This window comes from Lynx rufus, unplaced genomic scaffold, assembly GCF_022079265.1.
Source record: "Lynx rufus isolate CCGP_SWC_20201006 ecotype Redwood Valley unplaced genomic scaffold, mLynRuf1.p SCAF_11, whole genome shotgun sequence".
Lineage (NCBI taxonomy): Eukaryota > Metazoa > Chordata > Mammalia > Carnivora > Felidae > Lynx > Lynx rufus.
The window spans coordinates 18,528,738-18,554,516 of NW_025814825.1; the positions used below are offsets into that span (position 1 = coordinate 18,528,738).

Here is a 25,779-nt window from a genome sequence, read left to right on the forward strand (position 1 = left end):
AACACACTACAGTTGTACCTCCTAGAAGAGATGAAAGACGCCATTGTGGACACAAACAGCAAGTCCAATGGCTCTTTGCTCTGCTTTTAGAAATACCACTCTTGTGAAATTCCTTCCTGCAAAGTCCTGTGACAGTCTCACAGTCCTAATCCAGCAGTGACTCCTGGGAGAGAAGACTATCCTCCCTAATGAGAGCATGGTTAAAAATGTCTGGTGCGTGGGCCATCGCGGATGGGAATTTCTGTCAAGCTGAGTGTCAGAGACATTCTCCCATAGGCTTGATTCCAGCGAGTAGCCTTGCCCTTTACCCTGTTTTCCTCCCTACTCTTCACTGGCTTATGAAGGCCATAGAGAATACTGACACCACAGAGAATACCTCAGTCTCAGTGGAGAAATCCTCATTTGCATTCACATCATCTGAGGACAAATGAGATCTACGTAATGAACAAGTAAATCATCAAGTGTGAAAGGAGATTCGAAGGACACATACCCTTCATGGCACCTTCAAACAAACAAACAAAGAAAACCTTTTCCACAGAGTCTCTCATATCCCCATGTACCTGGTTTCTGCAGGTATGGAAGTCCAGGTTTTTGGGCCTTGGGTCCCCCATGTCCCCATCTGGTTTGAGTTCCTTAGATAGATTTTACACGTTATTACACAGGAAAGTCAAGTTTGTTTCATTTCTCAGGCTTCCATATGGCCTCCTTTTATTGGCCATCATAACTTCCCCAATTGTGGAACATGGAGCAGGGAGGGATATACCAAAGGCTGGGAGGGACATGTGTATGCATGAAATGAAGAGAGGAAATTTCCCCAGAGTTCCCCTGGCAACTCTGTCCTTCATATGAGGGACATTCAGGTCTAGTGGAAAATGCCAGCATTATTGCACAGAAGTCTAGAGGCAAATCCTCTGTGACCTGGAGAATGAGGCCTGATAGAGCTGGCCTAGCAGGACCAGGGTCTCCCTCTGATCAGCCACTGAACCATTCCTCATCTCAAGAATAAGGAACGTGAAAATGTGAGGACATATAATAATGGGAAACCAGGAGAGATTAATTCCAGTCCTGGTTCCAGCTCTCCCTGCACACACAACTTTGGGGAAGCCACCATAAGGAACAAAGAAGGTCATTTCAGAGAAAACACTTTAACACTACTACCTAAGTGTGTAAGGGTTGTTAGTGAGGAAGCGCAAAGAACTTGCATCTCCTTTGGGCCACTGGGACTTGGCTTCCAGGTCCCAGGCAAAGACATCTTTTTCTAGAAGCTGTTTGAAAAATAAAAAAATCCATTAACAGCTAAGTCATCAGAAGTGACACTTTTCTAAGATATCACAAACTGTTCTTTCCTTGAAAAGCATCAAGACATTTACAGTCAAATCAAAAATGTCCTGTACCGTCTTTCTGTGTTCAGAGATGGCTAGGCCGAGTGTTTCTCTCCATGAATTCAGATCCACTTTAGGGAACATCAGTCTTTCATTAAGGCCTACTGTGAGGAACCACAGTTTGATTCAGTGGGGTGTGGCTCTATTTAAAGAGAAGGTGGCAGTTGGCAGTTCTGATGTGAGCTCACTGCCTGCCAAGTGACCATGAGTTGTATCTACCAGAGCTTCTCTGTCTGAGACACAGTTTAGACTCCCCATCTGAGGTCACACTGGGATGCTAACAGGCACAGATGGTCAAATGAGAACTAAACGCGATAATGGATGTCAAGCTTTTTTAAAACCATAAAATAGGACATGAGTGTCTGAGATTACTTTGATGACAAACTCAGGACCAGTTTTACATGCAGAAAGAAAGTACGCAGCCTCCCTACATCCCTGGAATTCCAGCATCATTAGGGCGCAGGGAATTAAAATTCTTTATATTTTAAGTCCAGTATCCAATTACGGAATTAATTATCACTTGAAATACGTTCAATGTAACTTAAGTTTACATACACATACCAGGTTCTTTCAAGAAAGAGAGTTTTAATGGGTGGACATCTTTGGGCATTTAGGCATGGGTGAAGAGAAAGTACAGAGAGAGGAAGAAAAATACTATTATAAGGTAATGGGAAGAAAAACATATTAAAGGTTAGGGGGAAGCATCTCATGGAACAGCACAATTATAAAGCAGGGTGACAAATGTCCACTTGCAATTCCATGAGGAATGGCATGACAGTCACCGGTGGACATGCTGCTCTCTCTAGAAGAGAGAAATGAAATGAGAGAGAAAAATGCCCTGTGTCAAGGTCACTCTGTTCCTTGTACCCTTACTAATCCTACAGGGGCAAAGTCTCATATGTGATTTTGCCTTACTTTGAAACCCAAATAGATTGGGGTGGTTCTAAATAAAATGTGTGGGGTATTTATTTATTTATTTGCTTGTTTATTTATTTGGAATGGGGAGAGGGGCGAAGGGAGGTGGAGAGAAAGAATCTGATGCGTGGAGCCTGATGCCAGGCTCAATCCCACGACCCTGAGCCAAAATCAAGAGTCAGACGCTTAATCGACTGAGACACCCAGGTGCCCCCAAAATGTGTTTTAAGCAAATAATCATGGATCAGTTGATGCCATTCATCCTTATTTCTGAATAATTACAATGAAGCAGTTTGTAAAAGTCATTCAGCTTGCTACGGTCACATGAGTACTGCCCAGGTACCATCTGGATCCTAGGTTCGTTGAGCTACTTTGCTACTTTGAGCTTGACATGAATCGCATCGCTGAAATCCTCCTTAATTTCTTGAAGATGCTGAATCAGCACTCATTGGAAGGAGAGAAAAAAAGGAACCGACATCCCTTTCTAAACATATAACATTAATTTTCCTATTCAATCTAAATTCAGCCAAAAATCTAAACAACAGCTTAGAACACTCTCACACTAAATGAAATTTCATATCATAAATGAAAGAAGAGTTTATTGCCTTAGGAGCTGTCACCAGCCACAGCCTGGCTAATAAAATTTACCTCTACCTACAGGGGCTGCTGTCAATAAAAACTTCTCTGGCCTAATCCTTGTGAGTTACCAATATCTTACTTTATCTCTTCAATGTCCTTGGGTTTTCCCAAGACAAACAGGACAATGTGACCTTGGGTGCTCATCACCAAGCCCCACTGGCTGGAACGCAACACGTTCTACAGTGGAACCACCTGCCGAGGGTTGGGCAGTGGGCAGCAGACCCAAGTGGTAGGCCGGTCACCGACAGCAGGCTCCACTCAGCAATGGCCTCTGATGAGCCTCCACACAGCAAAATGGGACAGCACTTGCCAGCAATTAAGAAATAATGGCATGGCACTGGTGCATTTGGCAGAATAGGGTCTTCTCTGGGTCACCTGACTGCCTATTTCGTAGGGAATATGGCCTATAAGATGGGACACGCACTCACTCATAACCCAGCAGGGAGTTATTCTGTTCAGACAGGACACCTGGTTCCAGGTACTGAGCCTCCAGTTTCTGAGCCTCATTATGGGCATAACCGGTTCCATATCGAACAGAGAAAGGTGCCACCTTCCCTCCCCCAAAGCTGTTTTCCTGGGAATTTAATGACAGGCCGGGTGAAGGATCAGTGCCTTTGAATGAGAGACTGGGAAGAAATCACAAGGGAAACAACATAGACTCCGTTTGTTTTCTTTCCAGTCCCCCTGTAAACTAAAACACTAGGAAAATTCCTTTATGTTTAATCTCTGGAGAGCAGCTATGTTCCCGAATTCAACAATGCCAGTTCTCATCTTGAGGGTGAGAATGCCAGATTCCACAGTCTCCACCCAGCATGTGATCTGTTCTTCCAGGTCACATGGTGCCAGGTAGAAAAGTCCCATCACTTGCCCGGGACACTCTCTACACCTTGACTGCGAAACCCCTGAGGGTACGACATAGGACTCCCCATGGCGGGTTAGGGAGGTCAAGGTAGCGTGCTGACCACCTGGTAGGTAGTCAGTAAATACCGAATGAAGAAATGCATGCAGCACATGAAAGTGGGAGTTGTTGAAATGGGATCTAAGATCGCATCAATGTTCTGAACCTGGGGCCTAATAGATGCTTCCTATTGGAAACATGAAGGAACACATGCTTCCTTTCAGTGACCAACTGTAAACAAGGTGTTTGCACTGCAAAAAAGTCCCAGGGAGGTTTTTACCCACCACCCCCTTTTCCAGGGCTTTGGATTGTAGCAGCATGTGTGTGCATATGTGTGCACATGTGTGCATACGTGTGTGTGCGCGCGTGTGTAACTGGACACACATGTGCATATTTGAGCCTGGGCTAGGCTGTCGCTGACCTACCTTGTTGTGATACTGCAGCATCTGAGTGATGATTCTTATCTTCGGATGGTAGTTCTTTATGGAGATGACTCTGAAAAAGAAAGAACCAGAGTTGAGGCGGATCCGCCTAACCCTTGGAGTCTGATGGGGACATTGATTTGATTACACCCAAATGGAGTGAATGTGGGGCCAGCAGCCAGGCCCATCCAGAGAGCTTGAGGCACAGGGCCAAGTTAAACTGTGTGTCCATTGCTGTACCCCATGGTGGTGTGAAAAAGAAATCACAAAACGGCCACAGACTGTGTACTGGGCATAGAAGAAGAAAGCGGTCCTGTGGTGCCTTGGTGTTGGCATGTGAGTATGTGTGCACTGGGGTGGGGGCTCTGGAGCAGGGGTCGTGGGCTAGGCGTCTAAATAAAGGAAGCTCAACTCATGGAGCCAACTCATGGGGCTGACGGCTTACAATCTCACATACCCTAGGGACGAGCCTAGAAACCGTTTGCTCTGAGTCCAATTCTCTAAGTTAACTTGAGACAACGATGACAAATCAAACAAGCAGTCTGACAAATGATGCTAATTGTCACACACACATGGCCACTCACAAAAATGATTTCTGAGCCGGGCTCTTAAGACAGGATCAATGACTCAGCTTTCGATAGATACTGGTGTCTAAATGACAACTTTAATGCTGGTTGGCGATAAGTACCGAGGCCTGGCAGGGGTCACAGTCTGATAGAAAATCGCCCGGCTCAAACCGCCTTCAGTCCGTGCTCTCTATGGACCACTGCCCGTCCCCTCCCCCAACCCTCGCTTCTGCTCCCTGACACAGTCACTGGGCTACAGGTGGAAGAAGAGAAACACCTGGATTCCAGTCCCAGTCTTGTACGAAGGAACTAGGTGACCTTCCGGAAATCCCTGGGCTCTTTGTGACTGTTTCCTCATCTGGACATTGGGGGCAACAGTACCTGCTTTATTTATTTCACAGGTTCTGGTATGAGCAGCAAATGAAAGACCAGATGTGGAAATGCTTTGAAATCATTAAAAGCTCTCTCCACGTGTAAGTTATGGTTTTTGTCATTACCGACTCTGTCAGAGGTGACATTATACATTTCCTTCGTGACAAGGAAGGAATGGAATTCCACAGAAAGGCCCACCTCCCAAGCCTACTCAGAAATGCAAGTGCGTTTATTGTGACCACCCTCACAAACTTCACACCAAGAAACTGCTCTGTGCTCCATGCCTTTTTTGTGCAAAAATGGAGAGAAGGCAGCCAGGGAGCCATTTCGGCTGAAAAGCTACAACTTGTGAATTTAGGAAATGGATCACTCGTAAGCTTCTGCCTGCACAAATTCATCCTGGGCTTTTGCACTTGAAGGAATTCATTTTATTTTTGAAGAAGTGTTGTGTTGGCTCATGCTTAATAACTCAAGGACTTTGAGCCTCAGTCAGCCCTCAGAATTCTGCTCAGAGCATCAGCCAGTTTTTCTGCATTAGCTCATTTCAAATGGATCTTTGACATTTTAATTTCAAAAGGGGCAGACTGGTCTCATTAAACTAAGGAGAAAGGAGGATTATACAAATAAGGGAAAGACAGAGCCCATTTTTAACCCTGAGTTTCCTGTTCCCTTGTGCTGCCTGCGCCTTAGTTCTGATTCTGGTTAATGAATGGCATCATTAAACTTATGATGGTAACTTTGTTCGGTAAGTTTTATGTCTTGGCATCATGCCAATCACCCTGAGAAACTTACATGTCTTCATATTAGCCCTACCGCACTTAAGTAAAATACTGCGATTAAGAGAATTGCCCGTTTCAAAGCTATTATTCATTTCAATTATTCACTTTTGGGGGAAAAAAAAAAAGCCCTAGCCCTAAACTTCTCTGGGGGGATCAAAACATTAAGCTTTATCTTCTTTTGTTTTTTATGTTTGCAAATCTGAAGATAATGAAGCTTAGTTCCTTAAAAGGGACATTTTTATCATTTCAAATGACACAAAAACGCGGGGAAGGATGGAAATCCTAGTTCAAGGAAAGGCTCACTGAAGCACTCTCTGCTGAGCTGTTGTAGTCACTTTCCAGCTGTGACTAGTGGGCGGACCGAGGTGTGGACACATGTCCCCATTCCATCATCTCCCCGTAGGCTGGCAAGTCCCACGCTTACAAGAGTTCATGCATCAACTTCCTTAAAACAACTGCACTGAGCATATTGCCAAAGAGAAGCGGGAGGAAAGAGAACACTGTGCCAGCTGTCGCTTGCCAGACACAAGGTCCAGATGCTGAGGGAAAGACACGCTCATCCCAAATGCACTGGAGGAGCTCCCCCAACTCAGCGATGGGAGAGCTCATGTCGCTTGGGGGCCACTGATGAGAAACGAAGGAAGGGCAATGGGAGCCTGGTGAGGAAGCAGCTCCCTAAGCCCTCACCCCAGGTAAATTCCTAGGACATGGTGGCAAACCAGGATGTGGGGAGAGGGCAGTCTGTCTGGACCAAAGGACGGCTGTTCACAATTAGGCAAGCGTTCTTGGGAATGTAGTGGGAGTGAGATGTCTTCTCTTTGGTCTCTTCTCCGGAAGTGTCTCTTTATGATTCCCTCCCAGTTCTCTTTACTCTGCAATGTACACGGGAGGGGAGAAGAATCCTAAGGGGCTTTAACTCTCTGGAGCCAAATATCTTAACTCGTCCATCATTTTGTTGTCACAGAACAGTGTTCTTCTGAAATGCAAAAAGAATAAGGAGTGGGGAGTCGGCAGGGAAGGGCCTTCTATGGGCCTCGCCCATTCACAGGGAGGGCACTGAGCCATGTTTTCCGGAGTGTGCCCACACCCACCCAAAGGTGTTCTGTAAGAAAGGGGGCATTGGAGTTAAATAGGTTTGATATGTTCTCTGTAGAACATTCTCTTAGAAATTCATATTAGTGTTAAAAGCACTGAGAAGGCTCTCAGTAAAGACACGATTTCATTTTGGAAAACTGGTTGAAACAAAAGCTCATCAGTCGACAAACTCCTCTTCGTGGGGCTATTAATCAACATGCTACAGACAAGCTCGAAAAGCTCTAACATGGAGCTTCTCAAGCTTGGCACTAGACATTTTGGGCCAGATACTTCTCTGCTGTGGGTAACTGTCTTGTGCACTGTAGGATGTTGAACAGCATCCCTGGCCTCTACCCGCCCCCTTGATGTGAGCAGCATCCCCTAGTTATGACAACCAAGAACATCTCCAGATACTTCTAAATTTCCTCTGAGGGACAAAATCACCCACAGTTAAGACATCCCAGGTCCACTCTCCCTTAGGGAACATGGTACCCTACTTCAGGCCTGTACCCATCTAAATCTATCTTTCCTTTCCCAGTCCTGTCCAAAATATCTCAATCCCAAAACCAGTTGTGAGCCCCAGGGCTCCCATTCGCCAAGGATAAGCTTGTCTTGTGTCATCGCCCTCCACAGCCACCAGTGGCTCAGTTCCCCCCACACCTATGCTTGTGGCAAGGTGTAGGGTGTCTTATGGGGGAAAGAAGGTCCCACAGAGATGGTGCTCTGCAGAGAACCCCAAAGTGCAGCCAATGGGCTGCAGAGTGCCAAGCCCAGAGCCTTCCCTGGCCTCCCCGGCGTTACCTCATGATGTTGGAGGCGTCTTCAGCATCAGGGTCAGCGCAGTACTTATTGGCAAGGATTAGGCACGCATCTGCTGACTCTATCTAAGACACCAAAAGGAAGATCACAGAACACAAACATATAAATAGCCATGCTTGGTTTGCAATCTTTCTCTGTTGACAGCTTTTGGGGAACCTGGTAGTTTCCAAGGAAAGAAAAAAAAATAATCCTGGGAGATTATCTTTTTTTTTTGTCAAAAGTATAGGCTGCAAATTCTTATTATGGTATAAACATTTCATCTTGTTGCCATTAGAGGGTACGACATGTACCTTGGTAATTATACTTTTCATTTTGCACAGTCACTTTCCAGATTTCTTCACATAACAATTAATTAAGGCTTTCAGTCCCCCTCCCTGCCTCCTTTCCCAACCAACGGATCTACACCATCATCCTAATTTTTCCAGTCGGGAAATGGCATTAGGCAGACTAAACCCCTCCTCTCAGGTTACCAAGTTAACCGAGTAGTCAGGGATTCAGAAATTGAGACTCCAAAGTCCTTCATCTGATCTTGTTCACATCTTAACTGTGGCATAGAAGGCAATAAGAGCCCTAAATCAGATAACAGCTCGGTATCGTTTAGTACTGAATTAGCATTCAGATACTCAAAAGACAACACATCCATGTGTATGAAATGATGTGTTCCAGATGACCTCAAAAACCTACCGACTTATCTAAACATGAGCCAAAAAAAGATTGATTCCTTTGAGGGAATGATGAGTTATGCTAATAATTGCTTGCATCTAAATTAGGTCCTTGAACAGTAACTATTTTCTCCAAGTTCTCATTAGATTTCACATTAAGTCATAACTTGGATCCTGTCTGGATAATATTAAGATTAACTGGACTCTATAAGCATAAGAATTCTCGTGCTGGCTCAGGTCTGCAATCCGTCCTCCCTGGTTTGTTGTACTTAACAGACCATCCCTGCATTTGGTGGGGGGCCACGGTTTCCTCCATGGTATGTCACAAATTGTCTCTAGTTTTCTTTAATAACCCAAAGAATTTACCCAAATCCTTCTGGCTTATTCATGTTTGCCAATTACATGATTTACTAAATTATGTTGGGACCACAGTGAGCATTTAGATGTCAGTGGATTCACAATATTAATCTATACCCACTGCCATGCAAATATCGAATGTGCTCACAAAACCGATACAAAATGAGCAAAGTACCAGATGTCACTTTGCTATAGCCCTTTCCTTTATAAACCTCAGGTCTGCTTTATAAGAAGATTCTAACTTAGCAGATTTGGGAATGAAAGATTAGCCTATCACTAAGTGATATCAGATATCTGCATGTTTAGTGTTTCACTTTTAGTCTTTAGTGGGGGCCAAAAAAAAGGAAGCTCAAAATGTTTTACGGCCTGGTCACATTTTATTTATACTTTACCCTTCATGTTCCTCTCCAATGTAAATAATAGATTTCAGAGCTACTTTGAGTCTAATTTCAGTATTTAACATGGGAATTACTTTATTATCATGTTGTATATGAGTCTACTGAGTCCATACAACTAGTCTGCTTCCTTGAGGAGTGTGGATATTGAGGGAACTAATTTTACGACTGTTTCAAGTGAAAGAAGGCAGGTGCCAGAGAACAAAGCCCTGGGACCAGTGGAAGGGTGATGTCAAGGCTGGTGGCATACTGACTTATGGCATTAGGGGAATGGGAGTGACTCTTGGCCATCCTGGGAGGCATATGCCCTCACCACAGAGTCAGTCCCCCTCTCAGATGGAGTAAAAGCAGAAGTCACCTCTTCCTTCTTACCTTGACTCTTGCAAGATCATGTGGATTGAGGACTGAACCCTGATAAAATTCCACCTGAGTAAAATGTCGTTTGAACAGAGCTTCTAGCTCCAGGTTAGGGGAAATGCTGGCAGGGAGAGAAGAAACAGCCATTAATAAAACAGACTTGGGTATTTCTGCCTCCATGGCCTCCTTTCTCTCTGACTTCCAAAAAGAAAGCCCTAGGAAAAGGCCTTCACTTTCAAAGCAGCCCCGTTTCTTGCAGAAATGAAAGGGTCACACTCAAGGGGAGTAAAACCCCAGCCCACTGAAAACCCAAACCAGTACCAAGGTAAAATGAAGCAGTTCACAATCTTCACAGAGTCTGAGGCCTATGGGGCAAAATGTCTTTCATTTTGTTATGAATGGAATTGCTATTCTATGAATAGAGAGACCGAGCTGTGACCTCAGAGATTAGTCAAAGGTGCCCCTGGCAGAGCCTACTGCTCTTCCCTCCCTCAAAGCCTCTTCCTTGCTTCTAAGCCCTATGGACTTCTCATCTCCTGGGGCCTGGATCAAAACATGTCACCTCTGAGCAGCTACAGACAGAGTGAATTTACTCTTGGTACTGTTCTTGGTTCACACATGTGTACGCTATTCGTCATTCTTAGTGTGAGCCATACAGATACCTTTCCCATTGGAGGACAAGGACTAAAGCACTGATTGACCTATTCATTCATTTATTACTTCTGCAAAGATGAAAAATATCTGTTCTCTATAAAGTACTATGCTAGATGGCAGATGATATTTCGTTTGAACCTTCTAGGTACCAGGACCTGTGTTGGTCAATGCTTGCTTAACATTCATTAAGTACTTAGTAAGAGTTGTTCATGTTTTTGAGCATTTACTATGTGGCAGATACCATTCTAAGCACTTGACAAGTATTAACTCATTTAAACCTCAAAACAACCCTAGAGGAAGGGATGTTATTAACCCAAAGTTTCAAGAGGTTAATTAACTGGGCCGTCTACGACAAAGCTGATGCTGACAGATGCTGGGGACGTGGAGGTGAATCCCAGCAAGTGAGGCATTAGCAGCCAGCTTGTTGGTTCAGACTCAAGTAGTGGATGAGAAACAGGTGCCTGTGCAAATCCAACCAGTCTTCGAGATCCATTACTGGTCTGGCCCCTCTCAGAAAGTCTGCCTCGTCATGTAAGAAGTGGTGGTCTCTCCCTGATGCAAATGCCCCATGCGATTCTGCCATTTGACTAAACTGACCTCAGTCAGTGAATATAGCATGAATGTTGAGCTCTAGCTGTTGCACACATGCTCATCTTGAAATGCCCAATGAGGGCAGGACCTACACACTATACTTCTCTTGAACCTTCCATAGTGCTCAGCAGAGGATGGGCCCCTCCGCTGGTAATGAGAGGCTAAAGCGCTGAATTGATCTGTGAGTTCTGCTTCTGTGTTCATAGCCTGGCCGGTCTTTTCAGAACTTGGAGAATTCAGTGCTGAGAAGAAAAAAATGCTGGTGTGCTCAAACATGGCAGCCAGTTTGGTATTCTGTGAACAACTGTCAAAAGGAAGGAGACGCACAGAACAGAAGCTTATAGGAAAGTCAACTTCTGTGGGATCTCAGAGCAGGATTGAGTTGTGGGCTGTCAACCCCCTATGGAGTTAGCACCACACATGAGCTTTGTCTCTTGGTAAATTGGGGCTAGTGCTGGCCCTATGACAGCCCATTTCCATCAGAAAAGAAAACAGTGCCACTCACATCAACATGCCCGAGTCCCAGACCCTCTATCCCTGTGGCTGACTACCTTTTACCTAAATGGGGGTCAGATGAAGCTTAAAACCCCAACAACATTGAGCAGAAGGAGATCTCTTCCTTTCTTCCATTGCACAACAAACATGATAAGACCCACCTTCTATGTTGCTTATCTAGCCAAATATATTTTATCTTTCATAATACTAGCTAACATTTATTGAACGCTTGCTGTGTGCCTGATTCATTCTTGACATGGCTTACTTCTTTTCATTCTCTCTACAGCCCAAGAAAGGAGATCAAAACCATTGTGATCTCCTTATCTACTGAATGTAAAAACTGAGGCCCAGGGAGGTTAAGTAACTTACTCAGCGAGTAACTGATTGAGTCAAGATTCACATGGAGCACTCTGAGTTCACAGCATGTACTTTTACTCCCTGTGTTGATTAAAGAAGAGAACTTATGCACGGGGAGTAGCACAGTGTCCTACAGCGGAGGTTTCTAGAAATGGGAATTATTGTTGCAACTGTTTCCATTACATTATACCCTGCTTCCTCCTTATGTCTGTGTCTTTCCTGGCCACTATGTCCCTCCTGCACTTGTAAAGAATCCACACAAGACAGCTAATCTTCCACACCAGACACTGTGGACACACCTGGATCAAATAGATTCAGACAGCTGATGGGACGGTAATGACGTATCTGACCCATAATGAACTTCACTGTTATTTGCCAGAGTTGCTCCACAGAGGCAGGTGGTATTCTCACCACTGAACTAATGTCCCCTTTCCATTGGTTCCAGATTGTCCTCTCTAAGGAGGCCACATGGCTGATTCAACTCTGCACTACCCTCCAACACTGCCCCCATACCACCACTCCACAGATATTCAGTGAGCCCTCCTCAGGAAGCCTGGTTGAGTGGAGGGTCTTGAAACAGCAGGGGCCCCTTACTTGTGAAGAAAGACAATCTCCACGTTGACATCATCCCGGTCCTTGTGCAGGAAGTCCTTCAGGAAGTTGGAAACACTCTCCAGAGTGATGTGTCCACAGACCACAATGTGCCTGAACAGGAGAAGCCAGTTAGATGGGGCCAACCCAGCGAGGACCCAGCACCCACCCCAGGCAAGACAGAGGAAGCGCACAGCTGCGGGGAAGCATTCTTCTCCTCCCGAGGCCTCAATTAAAGCCCAGCTCCCATCCCCAGAGGGCTGTGAGGCAAAGCAGCGGTGCTGGCAGGTGTTCAGAGACTCCAAGACAGAAAAGGCATATGGCTTCTCACCTGATGCTGCACAAAATCCTATTAAAAGCCCAACCGTTTGGCCAAGTGGTTTTATGCCTTTAACAATAAGTGACATTATGCGTGCGCTTAAATGCTGCATTATCAAGTCCCTTGCAGATTCAGATCTTTCCCTTTCTGCCCACAAAGCGTCCTCCTGAGAGATTTACCGAATGGGTCTTGGTTTATGACATAGAGCTTATCAGGTAATGAGATAACAAATCTTGCTGAAACGATGATTTTGTGTGTAAGAAAGCGGACTTTTATCAGGGTGGCTAATGTGCGGCTTGACACGTTATGGGCTCTGCTGGCCATAAGCAGTAAAAAGGAAATTTTGCATTTTTCCGCCATAACTCCTCCGACAATGGGGGCATGTAACACTTTACAGTAAGTGAGCATTACTCAGGGCTAAATGGGGATGGGACGCCTATGGAATCGGAGATCAGCAGCAGGCTGTCCATCCCCAGATAGCTACCTCCTCAGGGTGCCTGGGATTTCCATGAGAGCCGAAGGAATTTACTTCAAGATGGGGAGAAGCTAGAAAGGGATGAGGCTGAACTGTTTGCCTTGATCCAGGGAGGTGTGGACTTCTGTTTCTGGAGATGGTGGCTCCCCCTGAGGAGATGAGCCTCTTTTCCAGAACTGCTGGGACAACAGTCCCCCCAATATCTTTGGGCTCCCAGACCAATCTGATGAATCTGAACCAACCTGGCTGTACCATGGCCACTTACATTTGCTATCCAATGCTCAATCAGGAATAAGCACTTCAGTGCACGAGTTAGCCCCATGACCCAAAGCAGGGGCCTCACTGTGGAGATGAAATCTGCTGGCTTCTAATAAGAAGACTGTAGCAAGGGGCTCAGCCCAGGTCCCTGTGCCTCTCAGGCTGCTAGCGACAGAGGCTGAATCCCTGGCTGGGCTCTGAGGCATGGGTAGGTGGTGAACATCGAAGCATGGTAATTTCGTGGGAAAAAATTTAGAATGGCTAGGTCCCTTGCACCTCATAATTGCTCTGTGCACATTCCAATAAGGCAGAAAGCTCATTGGCTGGAGGCAGCGCATAATGGGAGGAAGTGATGATCACTTATGCAATGTTCCATTAGATGCCATTACAAGAGCCTGCCCTTTCGTTGTAATTTGGTGCTTGACTAAGTATGTGAGAATAAGGCAGTAAACTCATTGGTGAAAGGATAATGATGCAGAACAAAGAGTAAATCAATAATATGCACAATGCAGTTAATAATATCACCATTATGGACTGTTATTGTTACGGTGCTGCACTTAGTGGCCGGGCAAGCGGAGGCCATCGCAGGGAGGAAAGATTGTCAGTGGCTGCCTCAGAAGAGACATCCCAGCATGATCACTTTATTCTCTAGCAAGTGCCAGCCAGGTACAGGGAGGTCCCTTGGCCACCCATTCCAAATGCCCCAAACCCACATGACTAACTCCCTCCTGAAATACACAGCGTGTGAGACTATAGGACGTAAACAGAACACTTGGGTTATATACGTTTTTATCATGTCATATCTTAAAATATTTCTTGTGACACGTGCATTTATATGGATGAAACAGGCTGCAAATGAATTTGCATGTTTTGCATAAGATCTCTGATTTTGAATTTGCCAAGTATGTTCAGAAAGTGAGAGAGAAATAGGACCTCCCTCCTGATCTGACATGTGGGGCTGCATGGGGCAATTCTAATGATTTCTGCCTACAGACGTCTATGATTGAGAATAAGCCCAGCATGAATCCAATGTACAGGCGCCTCCACAGGACAGTTCTGGGTTGGGCCCTTCCTCTCACCTGGATGTGAAAATAAGCCAGATGGGATTCCCTGCTCTGCCCCCAAAGACGTGTGTGATCCTGGGCAAGCTCCTTATCCCCGTTCAATAGATGAGGGAGCTGAGAGGCTAATACCATCCAGCTAGCTTCCCGCCTCAGGCATTGCAAAGCTCAAAGTTCTATACCAGTAGAAGCGTGGTGATTATTCAAAGCTGGACTCAAATCAATGATAGGTCTGGGTAAATGCCTGAACATCCATCCTTCCCATCCTGTACGCAAAGGCCTGAATGAACATCGGCCAGCATTGCCTCTCCCTCTTCTGAAATCATTCATCTCTAGGACAGATGTGCAAGAAGTGGAAGGGAAGGAGATGAGTTCACCCTCTCACCCTTGAATCAAAGGCCCTGCCAGCTGATTTATTCAGCCTTAGAAAGAGTCAGGGTTCTCTCAGTTGAAAATGTGCTGGGTACATATAAAATATATTCCAATGCAATCAATATTATCCCTTAAGCCTTTAATTAGCTTTCACTTCTCTTAAGAAGTAGACAAATGCAGGCAGGAGAGGGGAGAAAAAAAGGATTGACTTTTCTCATTTGAGGCTAGCTGTCCAATACCATTCTAGACAATTGAGAATATATATCTTTTAGCTACAGCATGATTTCTGGGGTGGAGAGCAGCCTTTATCAAAAAGGAAGAAAAAAAATCTTCCTTCAACATAATTGGTATTTTTGCTCAGAAAAAGCGAGATTGATTGAAAGCAGATTGCCTTTTTGCCCAAGGAGAGTTATTAGGTACATTATCATGGCAACCTTGGAGGACCCATATTGTTCCAATCTGTCCTATATCTGATTTGAAGATTTATGACTTCCTCCTTTTGTGCCAATAATCATTTCCCTCCATTTTGTTTTCCATACAGTGGAAGTTATCAAGAAGCCCACATATTGAACATGTTTGAATGCAGTTAGAGTTGATGGATGGGGAGAAGTCGCCTCTCTAACTCAGCATCTGCATTAGAAGATCTGCTCTCACCAGCCTACGTCTGAGGAAGCACCAGGGGCCTGCAGGAGTACAAGGGATGGATGGCAAAAAGGGAAATTTATTTTCCAGAAACATTTGCAAGACTTTCCAAAATTCCAGGGACAGTAGTTTGGGGAAGGATGTTATTTCAGGGAGAAGAGAAGCAGAATTTCTTATGTCTTCCGTGATTGAAAATATAATTGAAAATATTCAAGACTGAGAGCAGGGTGTGTCCTCCTTGTACATAGAGTGATGGTTGTTCATGGTGCATGATTTGAAGAATGCCAAAGAGATCCTCATCCAAAACTGTCTCTGCCAGATTCCATGACACCTACAAATCTACCATGTGAGATTCGTACTTTGATAGCCCCGTGTTAGCTCAGCTCAGACACTAAATAACTGAATAGTCTTGGGCAAGATACCAATTCTGCATTTTACAACTATAAAGTCAGAGTCTCTGAGGGGCTGGTGCTAGTTCCTGATTCATGAGGTTATCTTGAGGATTTATTTAAATAGATAATACATGCGAAGAGCCTAGTAAAGGGCCTGGGCCATTGTAAGCATTATTAAATGGTGGGATTCATGTGATATCTATAAATCAGTAGGTAACAGATGTAGAGTGCTCTACGGCCCCTGCAATCTCACCTAATCCTAAACAACCCTATGTTCCTACAACCTATATCATTGCAGATAACCTCTCTTAACCTCAATTTCCTTAAGCTGCATGCGTGACATCCCACAGCAAGAAAGTGACTTGCCCAGGATGTGACCCAGGTCCCCGACTCTAATGCTTGTTCAGATGAAGGTGACAGAGGGCAGAGAGCAGAGGATGGAGTATTCCGGGTTCTGCTCTTTATGGCAGGCAGAGCTGGGCCAGCAGGATGCCCTCCTCATCACACAGTGGAGGGGATGATGGAGGGGTCCTCACTGGACCAGGAGAGAGACTTAGCCGGGGACGGGGATGGACGAAGATCATTCTCACTTAAGACGTCACAGTGTTGGGGCACCTGAGTGGCGCAGTCAGTGAAGCGTCCAGCTTCAGTTCAGGTCATGATCTCATGGTTCATGGGTTCAAGCACCACATCAGGCTCTGTGCTGTCGCTCAGGGCCTGGAGCCTGCTTTTGATTCGGTATCTCCCTCTCTCTACCCCTACCCTACTCGAGCTCTCTCTCAAAAATAAATAAACATTAAAAAAATTTTTCTTTTTAAAAACATCACAGTATTGCAGCATCACTAGATACTGTGAGTGAAGGCAGAAACTCTAAATCAAGTTTTTAAACTTAAGCCACACAATTTGGCCAGTCAAGGGATGGCAAAGTGATGCAAATATCCATTTTAAACATTGTATGCTATGTCCGGCCCAGGACCGCCTCTCCAGTCCAAGGATCCTGAAGATACGGAAAACCTAAATGATCCATGTACAGTGGAGAATATTTAGGAAAGTTACACTATGAAGGTAACTAATGCTGTTCCCAATGTGGCTCTAGATTTGAACTTCTACAGACTACTGATTAGTCTATCTTAATGTCAATCTTATCAGTCTTAATGACTGATATTTACAGGGCCTGGCCGCATGGTTTGTGAAGATGGCCAACAAGCTTAAATCAATAACGATTTCTGATCCGATAGGACTTTTGAAACTTTGTCAAGTTCTGTAAACAAATCTTTCTTGGGATAAACTAATGTTAATGGCTGGATCAAAAGATTCCTCTCAGATGCATGAAGAAGCATCTTAAATGCCAAAATAGTAGCAGATGGAATTCTGCGGAAAAGAGTTACTCATCCAGTATAAGCAAACAGGCCTGATTTGGGGGCAGGGCTCCATAAACACAGGCTGGACTGATGTGTCATGAGCAAGTGTGGCATCAGTGGATGAGTGTGACAACCTTAAGAATAATGCTTGACTATTACAAACTCTATCAGGGCTCACCAGAAAATTGCCAATTGCTTGTTAAATGGGTATATCTTCACTAAACGACCATGAGCATGCCTCTCTCATCCTTAAGCATCTCTGCCTCCAGAATGCAATCCCACACATTCTCCTCAATCACTCTCCTATCCTTCCTTCTTAGAGATGTCCAAGGGAAGCCAGGATGCCCCAGTTGAGTTGGAACCTGTTTCTGAGCTTAGTTCCACTGCGGCTTCTCAGAACGGACAACTTAGAGGAGGTGACCAAGGGCAGGAGGCATAAGAGGAGGATGCCGAGGGAGCCCCCAAACTCTTCAAGGCTCCAGTGAACGAGGCCTCCAGAGACTCGCTGAGGCTGAGGTTAGCTAATGAAAACTAAAATCTACACATTTTGAAGATTCAGGTAGTGTTTCTTAGAGCCTGAAAAGTAATGGGCTCCACTCCACAGTCTCATGTTTATCTTAGTATGAGAATAGCCCCTGGTGAATGTTCAGTCTAGTACCTGCTATTTGGATGTGGAAACTGAGGCCCAGAGATTCAGTACAAGGTGAATGGCAGAGCATGAGCAGCCCTACCCCGTTGGTTTGGTGCCTTCTAGATAGAGGGAGGGCTGATGCCGCTGGGCTGGGAGTCAGGAGACTGGGGCCAGTCACTACAAAATGAAGGAGCCCAGACTGACTGGGCTGTTCCCACCGACACTGATGGATCCCCCCACAGAGTTCTAGCTCTCTGCCCTTCTAGTCCAGGCCACCATCATATCTCGTCTAGACGTCGGCAGTACTTCCTAATTCAGTTCCCTGTTCACTCTCCACACCGTCCCCCCCCCCCCCCTCAAAACAGCTAAAGAGCAAGGACTGAGGCAAATCTGCCTGCATCAGGTCCCCCCTGGGGGCAGGGAGGTCTCACATCGCTCTTTAGCAGAGCCTCATTCTAGGAAGACAATGTAAAATGCACAGCTCTGGGCTGTTTATTTTTAAAGATACTATATCCATTTTTACTGGAACAAGTATAAAGAACTTAAAAAACCCATAGCTATCCTGTCACAATAAATCACACAGAGTAAATTGAAAATCCTATACAGCTTTCCCTGAATACATTGTGCTCACTTTGTCAGAGAGGTAGATGAAATGTGGCATATATTGATCTAGATGTCTCTGTAAAACTATAATATTTATATCAAATACATATGCTAGAATCTCTTCTGTCTTTCTGCTGAGACTTCTAATCATGCTCTTTCCATCCAACCTCCCCCAACCTCCCCCTGCCCCCCGCCCACACCCCAATGGTAGCCACTGGCTTGGTGGGAATGAATTTTAAGAAGGACTTGTCAGGGAAATTCAGCAGCATTTTATCACATAGAAAGCAGGCTGGGGGCAGCAAGAGACCCCACAACCCAAAGCACACAGTGGTCAGTACTAAAATTTAAAGTTATCCCTCCAAGGTTGAATTTGAACCATTCAGTGTCCACAGAACTATCTCTCCAAGACTCTCACACAAGCTAAGGTTTAGGCAGATTCTGGGCTTGACCTTCTGTATCACCTGGTGGTGCTTTCTGTGACTGCTTTGTCCCACGGCTTCCCCTACTTTGGATCATGTCCTTCAGGATGACTGTTAACCAGGTTTTCCTGTGAAGTGCAGGACCCCACTGCCTAAAAGGAAGGAGACTAATCCAATTCCTGCCTTCCCACTTCCTCCTGTACTGACAGCCAGTCCCAAAGGAACTGACGTCCATGCAGGGCAGTTCACCTATGGCCAACAAAAGCTAGCTCCAGACTGTGCAGGTCCCATCCTTCTGATGAGGGAGCATAAGGCAAGCCACCCGACACCCTGCATGGCCCCCCCACCGAGGTGGGATATGTGTGATATTCCTTAGGCACTTCTGCCTGCCCAAGAACAAAGGAAAGGAAAGAAAACAAATGGTTACATTGACAGAGTCTCTATCAGTTTACAAATATCTTAGTAAAATTACCAGAAAGGGGCAATCTTATCAATAGCCTAATCTCCAGGAACTCCTACTATCTTAATGATGTTTTGCTAGAGGGAAAAAAAAAAAAGAAAAAAAAAAACTTACCTTAGTTTGACAAAACTAGGCCCTCAGTAATCTGTGAGTTTTAGCATATGGAAATCCCTTTAAGAAACTTCCTCTTGACTTCACCTCCCCCAACTCCATAGTATATATAACCAGTCACTCCTCACAAGCCCAGTGCAACTCTTTCTGCACACAGGTCCTGTCCCCATGCTTTAATAAAATCAACTTTTTTGCACCAAAGATGTCTCAAGAATTCTTTCCTGGTCATCAGCTCCGAACCCCCATCACTCCAAAACCCATCACTTCCATTCCACCTAGGGACCCATCACTTCCATTCCACCTAAGGACCTGGCTCAGGACCTCCAAACCTTGCTAGACTTTCCAGAACTATCTACTGACCAATGGACTGGTTGGTAAGGTGTGCTTGTCTTGGACACCTGATGCCATTGTAAGTAGAAGAAACATAACCATTAGTTAACTGCAAGATTGTCAGATCATTGGCTGATTCTGCTACCCCAGATCTGTTTCGAGTTTGTGAGAGAACAGTACATGTAAGGAGGGCAAAAATGAAATTAAAACAACTGTGAGTGTGTTTTGAGGCCATAATCCCAAATGCTGGCTTTAGCCATTTCTGGTTAGAACAAATGAAAAAACAAAACAAGCAAACAAAAAGCCCAAGGAGGTTTGGAGATAAGACTTCTACCCAGGGCCACGGCTAGTACTTTGCTAATTACAAAGAAAGGAAATGCCTTCTCCCTCCTAGTGAGGAAGAGGATAAAGTAATCATCTTATCCAGCTGTCAATAGAGCTATTCTGGAAGACACAGGCTGTTTTGCAGTTTCCCTAAAAAGGGGCAGAAGGCTGAGCAAATAGATCCCAACAGTGCAGCAAAGGCACCTCTATAAAACAGAGCCGCAAGGTCACAGGACAGACTATTGGGAATGCCAACAGTGAATACTGAGATGTCCTGACCAGAACAGAATTTTCTGCACAAAGTAGGTGCATCTGATCATATGCAGATGGTCAGGACCTAAACAACGCCAGAGGGGTCTATATCTATACCTCCACCATCCTAGATCACAATTACATCTCCATAATTAGACCATGCCCAAGGAATGATCAAATATCTTTTGTAGCTTGTTCCCTAAAGGAAGCCTCAGTCCACGTCTTGAAAATAAATTCTGAGAACCTCAGGAGGCATTGGTTGTACTGACATGTGCAGCCCACACCCTCTCTTCTGTCAATGGCACCTCATTTTTAATTTGGGGAACCAGTCATCCCCAATGAGATATAGTGTTGGGACCTTTAATCAAGTTTCCCTGCCCGAACTAGGCCAATCAATACTTCTCAGCCTTGAATGGAGTGACACTAAGTTCACAGTGGGATCCATCCTCGTGCAAAACCCTATAATGACTATCCCTGAGTTTCTGCTTGCTGGGTCCCAGAGCTGCTTGCCTGGCTCAACTCTGTGCTTTCTGGGATCTTCCTCTTCAATTTTTCTCTGAATTCTATAAGGTACTCTAACCTTCCAAAAAAATTCCTCTCCTGCTTAAGTTAGCAAGAACCAGTTTCTGTTGCCTGTAATCAAAGAGCCCCTAACTGGAAGAGTTGTTTACCTTAACCTTAATTTCTCACTTAATTTTCACAACAACCCAGTATGCTGGTATTGTTTGGGTTTCTTTCTCTCCCCACCCTTCTTTCCTTCCTTCCCCCAAGAGGAATTATACACTGATCTTAAGTAAGCAATTCCATAACTGCCTGACTCTCTCACAAATTACACTGTGTCTCTCCCCAATACCTTTCCCCTTCCACATTTTATTCATCCCTTTACTGCAGACTTGGTAGGCTTTGGCCATTTTCAAGCAAGTCAATCTTCCTTTGACCTGGTTCTTCCAATCTTAAGAGAAATAAGGGCACTGAATAGCACTTTCCTCTATGCAGATCAAAGTAGATTTGCCTGTCTCTACTTGGTAATGCTGCTTCTGAATAAGAGGCACCAAGAGAAGAGAAGACTAAGGCCAAGGTCAACCATACCCTTCGGGGATGAAGGCGGAATGGGGGGATAATGAGTCCAAGCACAGAAATGGCTCTTACTTTTGCCCTGGTAAAGGGGAGGTCTGTTAGCTTTGATGTGCAAAGCGAGCCCCACCTCCCTGCTAACACTCCGGGTAAATCATGCATCATGGCCCTAGAGCATATGTTGTTGGGACCACCTTCCCATAATGACAATCAAGTTGACACATCCTGGCCTTGTTCCCCAGCCACACCCAAGGGTGTTGTCCCTGCTAGCATATGCTGCTAGCTATCCAATCCCCTCTGAGTAGATCCAGCACACTTGCAAAGGCCTCAACTGGCCTCCAGCATCTGTTACACAGGTAAGAACTGGGAGGAGTTTACAGGTGTCAGGGTCGGCTGAGACATAATACACCACAGGGGCACTCAGGGTAGCGTCAGCAGCTCCCCCACCTTCCCAAGTCTCTCCATATCCCTCTTTTACTGGGCCCATCATTAAAACCATAGGTTTTTAGGTGCACAAGTCACCCCGCTATTACCTTTGCCCAAAACTGCTCCAAAGGGTACATTTTAACAATATGAATTATCCAATGCTTTTGGAAGCATTCCCTCTGAAATGTTTGCAGTCTTTACGATTTTATTGAACAAAATTCCTGCCAGAGAGCATTTCACTGGGATGATTCCCCTACATAATCAAGCCTCTATTTAGCTACCGCTTGTTCCTTGGATGGTTCTGATTGGTCAAAGTCTCAGGTAAGCTCCAGGAGAGCAAGAACCACATTTTCTTGCTCATTCTTTAGCCACAGCACTTAGCGCAGCGACTGGAACATAGCAGGGGGTCACATACTTGTTAGCTGAGCAAACATGCTGGGATGGCAACTTTCCTAAATCTGTTCTATATCCTAGCCAGCATTTGCCTTTGAGTTCAGTGGCTAAGGTTGCAAAGCCTCACCAGAGACGGGCATGAATCTACCTCCGAACTGCCTCTATGTCCCCTAGTTAAGAAGGGATAGGAAGGGGGGATGAGATTGCTTTTACTGACAACTGGTACCATATCTGGAGCAGTCCCCATGGTTCCGGGGTGGGAACAGATCATTGTCATGCAACACTTGTACTAGATGTGGGAGCCCAAACCCTGAGAGACACAGAATCAGGTTTTCATGAGTTTCACATTACAACAGCCTGTAAGTTTACTAGAAGGAGACACTGGGCTTGGACAGCTAGAGAGTTTCCTGGTTTATTTTCAGTGTATGATGGCAGCAGCAGTGGGCCACACCCAAGTCTAGTAGGAACCACTTTGTGTGGCTCTGGAAAGGCTTCCAACACAAGAAATGACATAGCAGGAAGACAGAAAACACGGTGAAACTTACTCTCGGATGGTGGTGTTTGTTGTTTAGATTTGGAAACTACCCAGGGAGGATTCACCCAATCAAACATGAGGCTGAGCAGAAAGATTCTTTAGGGATTATAATTAGAAAAGTCATATTCAAAATTCTTTCTTTCTTTTTTTTTTTTATGGAGGAAAGACTATCTGAGAGCAAAAGTCTAGGTTTGAATATGACTTTTTTTTTTTTTTAGGTACACAGTTCATCTCCCACCTACATTTCTATTCTTGTTTTCAGAACAATAGCTGGAACATTTTGAAAAGTGTGTGGAAAGGAAGAGAGACAGCAAGAAAGTGGAGGGGGGAGGGTGGGGCAAGCCTTCACTCCATTAGGTATTATCAGGAAATTGATTTAATATGCATCCAAGTCTCTTTAAATAGAGCTTCAAGTTTGAAAGGGGCTGAAGATGTGGCTTACAAGAATCCAAAGCAGATGCAAAGAAAGAAGCGCCCACATCCACACCCACCAAGACCCCTCTCATCAGAAAGGAATACCTAGCATGTTACATTATACAATACAGCATCTAATGACACTTGCTTTCGGTATCTGCCCCTCGGTTCTGAATTTCAGAAGTAGTAAAGGGGTCATTTTTCCAAAGTATTAGGGCAATCTCAATTCTTTTTTCCTCCCCCAAAAGTTTAATGTTAATCAAAGCAGAATGTCTAATCAGTCCAAGATGGTCTGTCAACTTGAATTATCTGTTTGTCTTCCTATTTACTGTATCTGTCTGTCTACAGTTCTTCCTATCTTTGTGAAGATCAGTTATTGGGGCCTGTGTTTCCTTCTGACTAGAATGGCTACCAGATGATCCTTCCTGGTGATATGTTGATGATTTGCTAATTTATGGCTTTTAAAATCTAGGAATCTGAAAACATTGCTGGGAGTTCAGGCTGGGAATCACATGGGCCATGCAAGGAGAGGACTGAATGGCTTCTCTGTCAAAGGACAGACGTTTGTGTGAAATGCAAAGCCTCAGTCACATTTCAACCAGAGTGATGTCTGTGATCTAGAAATCATAAATGGCACCTTATAGGAAACACTCTCTCCAGGAGTAACCCCCCACCCGCCACGTCAGGCTTTGCAGAAGCGAGAGTGAGTGTTGCCCAAGCTGTACGTAGACGGGAAAGGAAAGGAGGCCCATGGTACTTGGCCCAAGACAATACCACACGAATTAACCCCACATCCTATTCCCAAGTGCTGGAGTCAGCCCTTATCAGAAAAAGTACACATGGAAATGTTATTATAGGAAGACGGTCACCTCTGGGAACCAAGAGGAGAGGCTTAAATAAGCTCTGATTTTGAACTCCCCAGCCACTTTAATGGCCAAATAATATTAATGCATAGCTCAAGAGAGATGTGGCATATTTGGAAATCTTCATGGGTTTGAAGAAGTACATTTATACCCAGTGCCTGTGTGTAGCAAGCACTCAATAATCACACGTGGAATGGACGGTGAAGGCATGACTCACGCTAGTTCCCCTAGGCTAGGGTTGGGGGGATGGCTATGGGGTAGACTGAGTGAGTCTTTATAAAGAAATATGCTTGACCTTTGAACAACATGGGGGTCAAGGCACCGACCCCTGTGAAGTCAAAACTCCACATGTAACTTTTGACTCCCCAAAAACTTGACTACTAATAGCCTATCATTGACTGGAAGCCTTACCAATAACATAAACAGTCGATTGACACCTATTTTATGTGTTACATATGGCACAGACTGTATTCTTACCATAAAGCAAGCTGGAGAAAAGGAAATGTTAAGAAAATCCTAAGGCAGAGAAAACACATTTACAGTTCTGTACTGTATTTATCTCAAACAATCCGCGTGTAAGTGGACCTGTGCGGTTCAAGCCCATGTTGATCAAGGGTCACCGGTAATGCCTGTTTGGGCACAGCAGATCCTTTAAGATTCTAATTCTTTGAAAAAACAAAAATTGGTCTAGAACCACAGCAGGCAAAGGTTGAGTGTGGTGGAGAAAATGGAGCGGAATTTCAAGACAGCCAGGCAGGAGGGAATAGAAAGTGGTCTCATAAAGGAACAAAGGCCACAGAGAGAGATGGATGAGGAGACCATTTCTGATATGAGGAGACACAATTTAATAAGAACCCGCTAATAAGGAACCAGGGAAGATACGCAGGGTACCCTCTCCTGGTAAGTCTGTGGAGAGTATACTATACAGGCGAAATAGAGCCTGAAAGGAAAACAAGATTTTAAGACTTACTCCCATGGTTGTAGGACCACGGTAGTAGGACCAAAGACCAATGGTTGTAAGCGGAGTCCGTGTGATATGAATTTTAAAACTAGGGTGTTGACTCCTCTCAGCCTAGGAGTAACAAAAGCTGGGGTGCACAGCCACGGAACAGGCTGTGACATCCCCTCCTCTGAAAGGTCACCTCCCAGGACCTCTGTACAGTAAGTCACCCCTGTTTTGCTCTATAATAGGATCTTAGTCTTTTTCATGTTCATTTTTGCCACATGTATGAACATTTATACTTGGTATTTTCTTCAGTCATAGCCTTGCTCATTGCTTGTAACCTCCTGGCAACTGTAATGTCCTTGAGGACAAGTCGCACGGGTCGCTTGCTCACCACCGAATCCTTGGCATCCAAGGATGTGCCGGGCACAGAGGGACTCAGTGAACATCCGTGGACTGAAATGAGCAAGTGGAAATGATAACAGGAACGGGGAGTGAGGCAGGAAACTAACTGGGCTCTAGTATTTCTTAGCTCTTGAAATTCTTGTCTAAATTATCGAAAACTCTTTAAAATATAACCACCACATTAAAGAACATAATAAAGTACTCTGTTTTCATTTTTAAATGGAAAAGCATGATACATTCTGCCAACCTCTATGGCTTTAGGGCTCCCTTTTACAATCCTGAGGCCATGTTGAAGGCAGACTGCCTTACTCCTCCCAGGAAGACCCAGCCTCCTGAGGGTAACACTTCCACCTACAGCTCTGCAATAAACCTAGAGAGTGGATCTTGCAGA

At 44.9% G+C, this 25,779-nt stretch overlaps 1 protein-coding gene across 5 annotated transcripts in view; it reads right to left on the reverse strand.

The window, feature by feature from the left end:
* Positions 1-25,779, reverse strand: part of KCNMA1 (potassium calcium-activated channel subfamily M alpha 1) — a 731,687-nt gene that overhangs the window by 195,596 nt on the left and 510,312 nt on the right. For all 5 annotated transcript variants that reach the window (XM_047073026.1, XM_047073024.1, XM_047073023.1 and 2 more), the window contains 4 exons: positions 12,329-12,439; positions 9,653-9,758; positions 7,849-7,931; positions 4,260-4,329 (listed from right to left, as the gene is read on the reverse strand). In XM_047073026.1, the coding sequence (XP_046928982.1) occupies positions 4,260-4,329; positions 7,849-7,931; positions 9,653-9,758; positions 12,329-12,439 (370 nt within the window). The remainder of the gene's footprint in view (positions 1-4,259; positions 4,330-7,848; positions 7,932-9,652; positions 9,759-12,328; positions 12,440-25,779) is intronic.